A 10,743-nucleotide genomic window follows, 5' to 3' on the forward strand; every position below is an offset into this window, starting at 1 on the left:
TAAAAAAATAATTTAGCAATATCATGTCGTTTCAGGAAATTCGGGTCCTCACAATTAAAACTCATCTGAAATTTGGGTTCTCAGAATCAAATCCACATAATTTTGGTTTCTGCGTTCGATATTTCACGCATATGGATGTAGTTAAATGAGAGAGGATATTTTTCATGGTCATCGTACATTAATAAAAATCCAGTGATAACTAATAATCAACTTGGCATCACTCATGTTCCGATGAAATTAATAGTAGTGTCAAATTACATGAGTACACGAGCGCAAAACAACACTTGTAAGTAATTATTATCTGCAAGACGGATGAATTCTGCATTGGCAAGATGTACACAAACCAACAAATGAAGGCCAAATACAGATCAAATTAGAGTGAGTTGTGACATTGTCACGAGTTGGTTGCTAAAGCAACTGATACTTTGCCCACGGAATGTAAGAACAGCAAATGTATTATTACAACCAGAAACTAGAATATCCCTGTAAGAAGATTTGCTGCGGTCGAGATGGCAGCTCCTGTTATGGCACACTGCACCACCTGCTCGTGCGAGTGCTCACCTGTTGTTAGAGCCAGCACCGCTCCAGTGGCTGCCCCTGCCATCAAACTGTTTTTCTGCACCATAAAAACCATCCTTAATCCGCTGTACCAAGCAACAATTTTAGTCGTTATGGGAAAGCGACTAGTAATGAAATTATTACCCAATCATGGACTCCCCTAGCCTCCTTCAGTCCATAAGTGATACCAGAATACATCGCTGCAGCTACACCTGCACCATTTGTTCACATGCACATCATTAGATATATATATGACCCAAGTTACCAAAGGATGACTAGTACATCCATGGGTTTAAAGCGTGCAAACGTGGAAATTGTTTTGATAGTGATTAACTGAGTGAAATTTAATTCCGAAATGAGGTATGCACGACTAATAGTAGAAATCTTATAATCAAGTCCAGATCCAAACCACAACGATTCCTTTTGCAGCTATTGATTATTTCAAATTCGATTATGATGCATACCATCTCATTCCACCATCTAAATTAGTCACTCATGACACTAAAGACATATGGTCATTTATCAGGCTTACCCCATTGCATAGATTCTATGCCCGTGTTCTTCACCTGCATTTTCAGCACCATAACAAACAAACATTAAAACAAAAGAAATAAAGATGAATTAAGCATAAGATGTTACTTCAAACAAACTTCATCAATCTGAAACAATCAACTATTCCTACCAGTCAGTCAACCAACTTGCTCATGTCACACAGTTAACAGAATAATATATACAGAACTAGAAATATAGTTAGCTACCTTGACCCCTCTATTCTCAGCCATCCAAATTTATAAAGATAGTTACTATGAATACAAGCTACTTCAACTTACCAAGGCCTCAACCGACTTTCGGTTACTTTCTCCTGCAAACAATCAACACAAACATGAATAGGATAAGCATAAGCCACGGTACAAAAGCAATGTGTACTAAAAAAAGGAACGCTAAACAAATTTGTAGCCTAGCTTCTAAAACCTTAATTATGGCATTCCCCATGAACTCGAGCCTAAGTCAGATGTGGCATGTCGTAAGGTTGATTTTCACAAAATCTCCTATCGAGGATTGCGCGCGCGACAAGATGTTTTGTTACATGATGACTGAATCATGCAACACCGAGCCAAACATGAGTTCAAATATTTCCAGCTCAGTAACCAGTAGAATTAAATACCATCACCATGTCCTTATACTTCTACCGAATAGCTATTTAACTCAATTATTTTTCTACAAAGCATTGAGTATGTATGTACGCATTTGGAATGATTGCAAATTCACAATCTAAATGGATCATGTATATTTTTGTATTTCTTAATTCCAATGATTTCAACTGGTCCTTCCAACGGCTAATTCGTAACTGATACAAGTCCAACAAAAATAGACTAACATGAAATCTAACATTTAAACCAAGTTGTCTATTAAATCAACCCGTGCAAACACAACCAAAGCTTGTGTAGTGAAACAGAATATCTGGTATTCCTTCATAAAATAATCCATTGATGGGAGAATTTTCATGTGAGAAAACAACCTACAAGACCACTTTATATCGAAAACTTCATTTAAATCTTCAGGAAAATAATTTACCCCAAAAGGCTTTAGACTTTTAGGCAAACATCTGTATGCATAATCATAACTTCTATCCAACTATTCTAAAATTAATTTATCATCATATATGATAATATTCTATGACATTATGCTATTTCAAAATTTACAGAACTTTTGTGACATCATTTAGTTTATGCCTCTGTTAGAAATATCTAATTTACTCCTTTTGTTATCAGTTTTAAGTCTTCATTCTCTACCTCGTCAAATTTGGTTTTTTAAGTAAAATATTTTTGCATTCTTCTGAGGGGGTGCTGCTATGATAATATCTTCCCACATGGAAAATGTATATATTAATATTATCTAGAATATTTTGAAACTCATGTTAGAAAGTTGGAATGTATATATTGATTCTCGTGGTCAAAGGCGAGAGTCAGCAGGGGTTGGAAGTGTTAGATTAACTTTGGCATAAATATGACCACATTAATCTTAAATTGATCCAATTAATAAAAAAAATCAGAAAATTTATAAAATTCCAAAGATATACAAACGGACTGCACCAGCTAAACTTTACTGATCGTCCAAGCTCAACATATATCAAAGAGTTAATTGCATATACTAAAAATCTCAAGATCGCTGTAAGAGTATCTAACGGCTTCCTATTTTTCAAATTTTAACCGCGCAGCTCCATTCGTGTTTTCAAACACTTCCGATCTCGACATTTCATATGGTAATGTATGTAAAAATCACACGAATTGTGGACCATTCTCCCTCCCTCCGTCCCCAAAACCTGCACACATTCTTCCCGAAACCATTCCCCCACCACACAAAAGCAAAGACCCAAAACACGGTATATATAGATTAAAACAAGTACTAGTTGGACGCTACAAACCTCGTAGATCCGGGAAACGGTGGTGCCTTTTGGGAGCCCCAATCTCAGTGCTGCCGCCTGTTGTTGCATCTCCATTCACACCTTATCATGATTAATCAATTCAAATAATTTACATTTTCTTCCATAAAAAAACAATTAACTTGTTTAATAACAAGAGTTGAAAAAAGTGGAATTTTAATTAAAAGAACATAGATATATAGTGTTAACGAATGAATGTTTTGTAGGTAACTCACTTTCTGCAGCAGTTAAATAAGCTTCCCGGGACACAGCCTGAATAGCTCCAATCTGCCATGAAAGCAAAATAAGAAAAAATATATATATGCAAACGCTAGAGATGAAAGAAGGTAGGTAGGTACCCCAGCAGCTTTGACGAAGCTTTCAGCGATCCGATTGAGCAAAGGGTGGCCCAGATCGAAGAAACCTCCCTTGTCGAAGCTCCTCAGCTCATCAAGCAACGATCGAGTCTCCAAGTTACTTCCACTCATTTTAATTAAAATTGAAATTGAAATTAAGAATCAAGAAGCAATGGGGAAGATCAAGAGATAGATAGATAAAGAGGGAGTGTGAAGGACAGGTGTCCCTGTGTGCTGTGCATGCGTCCGTAACCGTTGTGTTTGGTTGAGCTTCGTGGCGGTCTCTTCGGAAAACGGGTGGGTTCAGCTACGTGGCGTTCAAAGCTGTGGTTTTGGAATTTTATACAACGCCGTTAAAAAACATATACTCTCGACACGACACGACTCGGTTTTTCCTTATCCATGGGATTCTATTTTTATTATTAAATTAAATTCTTATGGTAAAACATCGTTTGGTTCGAAGATAGGATAAATAATATTTGAATAAATAATATAATGTAATATAAAATAAATAAAAAATGATAGTAAATATAATATTTGATTTAATTGATAAATTATAGTTTATTTGATTTGATTTGATTGATTAAATTTTATATTAAAAATATAAATTATCATTTTATCTTTTTAAAAATAAATAAAATATGAATAATATTTTTTATAAAGGTAATATATTAATTTAAATTCAATTCTTTGATTGATGTAAGATAAATGATTAATGATTTGATTGATATAAAATAAATAATTAATAGATGGATAAATAATATGACAAAAAAACGCGAAATTGTATAAGATAAGTTGTACAAGTATTAATTATACTCGTATCAAACGGTACTTAAGCGACAGATATTACTCAAAATCGAGGATTTTATTTATGATGGATACACCAATCGATCGGACCCAATTCTTTTCGTTGGGGGCTCGGGTTTGATTGACCCCAATTTAAAATTCTAATAATTTTTTTTTAAGTGAATTCCAGTGTATGGTAAACAAATTAATAATCTATCTAATGCAGTAAATATGCCTATTGTATATAAAATTGAAAGTATATATGTATATATATTATTAATGCTATAATTATATTTTTTATAATAAATAATTAATACCTTATCCTCATTTAGTTTATAATAATATTTTTGGATTGAAACCCAAATAACTCTTATAAAACCATATCAAACTGCTCTGTAACGCCCGAAAAATCAATAAATCCAGTCACGAGTATTAATGAGATTATAAATGAAATTTAAATTATTTTATTTTATTTATTCATGATTTAAAGGTTATTTTTAATTAAATACTTTTTATGTAATGTTTTAATGATTTAAAAGTTGTATTTAAGTGTTGTGTTAAATGATTTAATAATATGTAATTTATCTGATGTTTAATGGTTGCAAGTTAGCTTTTGATGTTCTTCAGATATGAGTTTTGTTAGAACCTAATGGATGGAGAGAGGGGGGAATTATGTTTTATTTGCAATTTTAGAAATTTAAAATGATTTTGCAAAAACGCAAGCGAAAGACTTAGGGCAGTCAAATATAAATGTTGTAAGTAAATAAAATAAATGACGAAAAGTAAATAAAGCGGTAAATAAGAGAGAATATGTTTATGAAAGTTCGACGATAAATCGTCGATATATGTCTCCCCTTCTTGGTTAAGATCGATTAACCAAGGTATCACTAACACTTCGTCTTAGTCTTGATGGCTCCAAGTATAACCGATACAACAACAACACGATCACCGCGTTTTTTGGCCTTGAGGGCTCCAAGGATAGCCTCACAACAACTAGAAACACTTGGCCTTAAGGGCTCCAAGCATAGTCACAACAACTCGAAAACTCGGTTTCACACTCGAGTATACACAACTATGATTTTCAAGCATTTATACAACTCGATACACAAATATATTTTGAGGGACTTGACATAGGCTTAGAATGCTTGAAAAATCTCTCAAATGACGCTTGAATGGATGAGAGAATTGGAATGTGAGTTTTTGTGTCTCCCAATGGCTTCGAAATGTCTCTATTTATAGTGCTCAAATGGTTGAGATCGGAGTGTCCGTTCTGTAGCATTTCAAATTCAAAAAGATTGGTCACCAACACTATTCGGAGCGTCTGATCTGATCTTTGGAGCGTCCATTCAGCGTTATTAAATGCATTGTCTGTTGGGGAACAGTTAACTCGTGCCCGGAAACGCAGCGAAAATTTAAAATTTTTATCAAAAGAAAACTTAGCACTTGTGTAGCATTCAAAACATCAAACATCCATAGGGTGTTTTAAAGAAGTTTTACCTATCAATATCAAAAGATTGATTTATGGCTTCAACCAAGTTATGAACAACGTAGCTCTTGAAATGGTAGACACTATCTACAAGCTTCCAAGAGCACACCTTGCTCAAATGGGTTCAAGCCTTCAAGAATACACCTTGTTCGAAATTAGCTCCTCTTCGAATTAGGTTCACGAGTAGACAATCTAGATCCACTCTAAATATGCACTAGAATATTTAGAACATTTTTCATTGAGATGTTTCTTGTCTTTTCTCCCAAAATCAAAAGACAAATTGGAGAATTGTTAGATTGAAGGGACGACCACTTCAACCTTTTAGTTGAGAAAAAAAAATGTGCTAAAGTGGACGGTCATGTTGTTTAAATGGATGAGGAATATTGATTAAATTAATCTAATGGTCAAAGATAATTATGCAATTAAATCATGCATGGAAAAGTGTAAAGCATGCATGGAAAATTGCACTGAAGCTATGGAATATTTGGATTCATTAGCCAAAAATACTCAAAATTGAGATAATATAGGCTTTATTGAACCATCAAGTAAAACCAATAATTCAACAAATGGGGTTGGTATTTATCATCTTAAAGATGATGTAAATATTCAAGCTAAACTTGCATCTTTAGCAAGAAAAATCGAGTCATTAGAAATGAAAAAGAGTGATCAATTAAAAAATGTTCAAGAAATTGTTTGTCATATACACATGATCATCTTACAAAAAATTGTCCAACTTTGCCTTCATTTAAAGAATGTCTCCATGAACAAGCCAATTATGTTAACAATTTTAAAAAACTAACATTAGATCCTTTTTCAAAAACATATAATACTGGTTGGAAAAATCATCCTAATTTTAGTTGGAGAAACAATAATAATGCACAACATTCACAACAACCTTTTCAAAATAACCAAAATCATCAAGGTTATGCTCCTTATATCCCACCTCCAAGAAAACATTTTGAAGATAAAATTCATGCATACATTCAAAAGTAAGAGTTTATCAATATTCAAAATATTCAATCTATGAATGATGTGAAAGAAACTCTTGCAAAATTTGCATCTCCACTTAATATACATGAAAAAAAAATTTCATCTCAACCACAACCTAATCCTAAAAATCAAAATCAAGATAAATTTGATCAAGTAAAATTTGTTATTATACTTAGAAGTGAAAAAATAGTTAATGACCCATATAGTGATGAAAACAAAGATTAGTTAAACTCAAAGAGTAAGGATTCAAATCCGGATACTTTTGAGAAAGATGATACTTTGAGTCCTAAGAATAAAAAAATTGATGATAAATTATCTGAAATAATAAGCGAGTCATATAAACCTCTTTCTTTTCCACATGCATTAGTAAATAATAAAAAACCAAAAATGATTTTGATATTTATGATGTTTTTAAACAAATAAAAATAAATATTCAATTAATAGATGTTATTAAACAAGTACCTTATTATGCAAAATTTTTAAAACATTGATGTACTGTGAAAAAACAATTGCATGTGTAAGACCCGGGATTAATTAAATTAATCCGAACTAAATTTTATTTTAATCCGAGTATATTTAATTTGGGAATATTTAGAGTTTTGATTTAAATTCTAATATTATTAAATTATTTAGTATTGAAATTGAATTAAAATAAGGGCTGAGGACCAAATTGCAATTATTGAATAATTGAGGGACTAAATTGCAATTTATATTGAAGTTATTTGATTTTAATTCTATTATCAGCATGATACGTGTACATGCCTTAACAAATTCAGAATTCAAGAACAGAGAGCCGAGTTTCTTCTTGTTTCTTTGAATCTTCGATTTTCGATTTGCCGTAACTTTTGAACCGGTTATCCGATTTCAATTCCGTAAATTGTTCTGGAATCATTACGACGAGGGCTTCGATATCGTGTAAGTTTTATGTTGTGTTACATGGATTTCGAAATCAGTTTGTGGCAGAGATCAGATTGTAAGCTTTTGATTACGCTTATTGACTTTTATGCGATTCTATCTCGAAAATCGGATTGAGGAGTTTATATGGAATGTGTCCAAGCATGATTTCCAGCTTATGATTGTTGTTTATAGCTGATATTATGAAGAGTTTGATGAGATATTATCTGATATATGTTGTATGAATGATTGAAATGAATTTAGAAATGGTTTCGGGATTACGTCGGTTATCAATTTTCAATCGCTACGCCGTCGATTCGAGTTTTTAGACCATTTTGATAGCCTATATCTGAGCTGAAGATTTTATCTAGATGTTATTTAGATGTTATGAATATTATAGCATTTTTATTCTTCAGTTTCAGTCGAGTTTGGAAGGCCAACGAATCAAGACGTCAACTTTGTACCGAAGAAGTTTGATTGAGGTTTGAAATGAGTTTGATCGATGATCTTATGATGTTTTCAACTCGATTTTGATACGATAGATTGGAATGAAGTTTGATATATGTATTTTGGTTGTATCTTTTAGATTTGAAGAGTTCAGAATCAAGACAAACGAAGGTATAATGACGACATCGCGAGTTAGGGACTTTGAAACTCAAGAACGACTATTCTTGAGTTGGCCCGTAAAAATCACATACTTGTTATGTTTTTGATTTGAATTGATGTTGTTGATCCATCTCAGGTAGTGAATCTTTGAATTTGAGTCGATACGATGTTAATTTAATTGATTCTATGCCAAGGTTGCGGTTAACCTTATTTTCTAGCCCAGAATGGCTACGATAGATGGATATCCATGTCAAGATCATTTATGAATCTTGATGGCCTCGAAGTTGTATGAATCAGTTCTTATTCAAAGCGTTAATTATTCTATTTGTTAAGTCGAGTTTTAAATAGAGTCGATATGATTTATTTAATGCTTTATATATATATATATGTTGGTTATACTGAGAATTGTTTTTCACAGGAGTTTATCCGGTTGTTGTCTTGTTTTGTATGTGTGCATGACAACAGAGAGGGCAGGAGTTGATCATCGACGTCATTGACAGCTGGGAGAGAGTCTAGCACATGAGAAATCAGGTTGTAGATGAGGTCTTAAGCTCTAGAAGCATTAAACTTTAGAACTTGTTGGTTTGAAGTATTGTATGAAACTTGAGATAGTTATGCTTTCTATTAACCTTTGAGCGACTTGTTCGATGTAATAAATGCATGTATAAATGCTTGAGACCTTGTTTATATGTAGATGTAAGTTTCAGATCTTTTAAACCTTGCCTTGTATTGATTTTGGTGACAAGAATTGATAGTGTATGGTTTTGACAGCAAAAATATTTATGCAGATTTTTCTGGAGTTGGAGGCCGCTCGATCGGCAAGATTTCACCAATCGAGCGAGGCCTGTATTTTGCAAACAGAGTATTTGGTTTTTCTTGGCCGCTCGATCGGCAGATGTTGACCGATCGAGCGAGGCCAAATTATACTCAGACCCGAGAATTGTGATTTCTTAGCCACTCGATCGGTAAGATTTCACCGATCGAGCGAGGCACTGTTTATTTAAAAAAAAAAATTTCCTTTGCTTTTGGTTTATTTAATTGATGATTAATGAATGTTTAATTGTTCATTAATTGCCCTAAGATGAGATTAGCAACCTGAGGTCCCCACAACAGGTGGTATCAGAGCTTAAGTTTCTTGGACTGAGAATAGATGAGCGGGGTAGATCGAGTCTTCTAATATGATTTATTTATTGCATTCATATTTGTATGGTATATGATTCATTGTTTGTAGATGTTAAATTTTCACGTGATGCTGTGATAATTTGCGAGGAATATGTTATACAATGTTTTGAATTACATGCTATCTGGTTATTTGATTGAAGTAATAGCATGTATTGAATGAGTATGAATCAGAACTCGATCTTTTGAGAAGACATTGTGGACTGCAACAGACTTGTTTTATTTAAGATTTAACTGTACACTAATTTGTTTGATTATCAGATATGCCTCCCCGACCAGCACCAAGACTTAGACAGACATTGGCCATGAATCATCCTGAACAGACGAATGCTGCACAGGTCCCAGTGACAGTGTCTGAACATGGACAGGGTAGTACTTTTACTGATGAGTTTAGTGATGCTAATCCGATGGAGAAACTTCTGAAACGATTCCAATCATTCAAACCACCGAATTTGCAAGGAACTGAGAATGCTGTGGAGTGCAAAAACTGGTTGGTAGATATTGAGCAGTTATTCGAGTCCATTGATTATACAGATGATCGTCGTGTGAGACTGGTAATTCATCAACTGCATGGCCTTGCCAAGAGTTGGTGGATAGCGACGAAGAGAGCATTGGAAAACCAAGGTACTGTTATTACCTGGTCTGTATTTTGAACTACTTTCTATCAGCGTTTCTTTCCTGTGTCTTATCGCAAGGACAAAGGAGCAGAGTTTGCAAGTTTACAACAGGGACAGTTAAATATTGAGGAATATGTTGCAAAATTCACTAGCCTGTTGAAGTTTGCTCCACATATTGCTGTTAGTGATGAAGCTCAAGTCGATCAATTCATCAATGTCTTGAATCCTGATGTGTTTACACTTGTGAATTCGGGAAGACCGAATACCTTTGCTGATGCTCTGAATCGTGCAAAGGGTGCAGAAGCAGGAATACTGAAACAAAGAGGAGCTCAGTTTGTTTCCCAACCTATGAAGCAACAACAAGAACAGCCACAAATTCCACCGCCACCTCGATTTGAAGCTGGAGGTAGCAGTAGTGGAAAGAAAAGTTTCTTCAAGGGTAGGAGCAAACAGTTCAAGAGATCAGGTGGTAGTAGCTCTTCTAGTTCAAGTAGTTCCCGACAGTCTAGAGCTGGACAGAAGTCAGATGTTTATTTAACAAAATGTGGAGGTCGACATACCAGTGAACAATGCTGAGGAGTTTTTGGTACTTGTCACATTTTCAATCAGACAGGTCATTTTGCACGAGTCTGCCCACAGCATGGTTCTGGAGGTGCACAGGGTGCTGGATCATCAAGACCAGTGGCTCAATCAGGATTTTCTGTGCATTCATTTCAACCACAACCAGCAGCACAGGGTAGAGGAGGAGGAGGAGGAGGTCAATCAGTGAATCAACCTCCAAGGCAGCAGGCTAGGGTGTTTGCATTGACTGAGGAGCAAGCACAAGCAGCACCAGATGATGTGATTGCA

The 10,743-nt window shown here is 34.3% G+C and overlaps 1 protein-coding gene across 1 annotated transcript; it reads right to left on the minus strand.

Annotated features, from left to right (window-relative positions):
• Window positions 1-238: 238 nt before the first annotated feature.
• On the minus strand, window positions 239-3,484 carry LOC140866072 (outer envelope pore protein 16-2, chloroplastic). Its single transcript, XM_073270945.1, has 7 exons — window positions 3,340-3,484; window positions 3,217-3,268; window positions 2,984-3,064; window positions 1,389-1,420; window positions 1,091-1,124; window positions 703-770; window positions 239-616 (listed from the first exon to the last, which is right to left on the minus strand). Exons 1-7 carry the CDS (start codon window positions 3,466-3,468, stop codon window positions 473-475), a joined length of 540 nt encoding a protein of 179 aa, XP_073127046.1. The 5' UTR covers window positions 3,469-3,484; the 3' UTR covers window positions 239-472.
• Between the last annotated feature and the right edge of the window lie 7,259 nt (window positions 3,485-10,743).

Source organism: Henckelia pumila, chromosome 4 (assembly GCF_033568475.1).
Source record: "Henckelia pumila isolate YLH828 chromosome 4, ASM3356847v2, whole genome shotgun sequence".
Lineage (NCBI taxonomy): Eukaryota > Viridiplantae > Streptophyta > Magnoliopsida > Lamiales > Gesneriaceae > Henckelia > Henckelia pumila.

Excerpts from the sequence above, each read along its gene's own strand:
- LOC140866072 (XM_073270945.1), bottom strand. The coding sequence starts at position 3,468 with ATGAGTGGAAGTAACTTGGAGACTCGATCGTTGCTTGATGAGCTGAGG. Across the intron at positions 1,421-2,983 it reads CCGTTTCCCGGATCTACGAG|GAGAAAGTAACCGAAAGTCG; the intron begins GTTTGTAGCGTC and ends GATTGTTTGCAG. Across the intron at positions 1,125-1,388 it reads GAAAGTCGGTTGAGGCCTTG|GTGAAGAACACGGGCATAGA; the intron begins GTAAGTTGAAGT and ends CTGAAAATGCAG.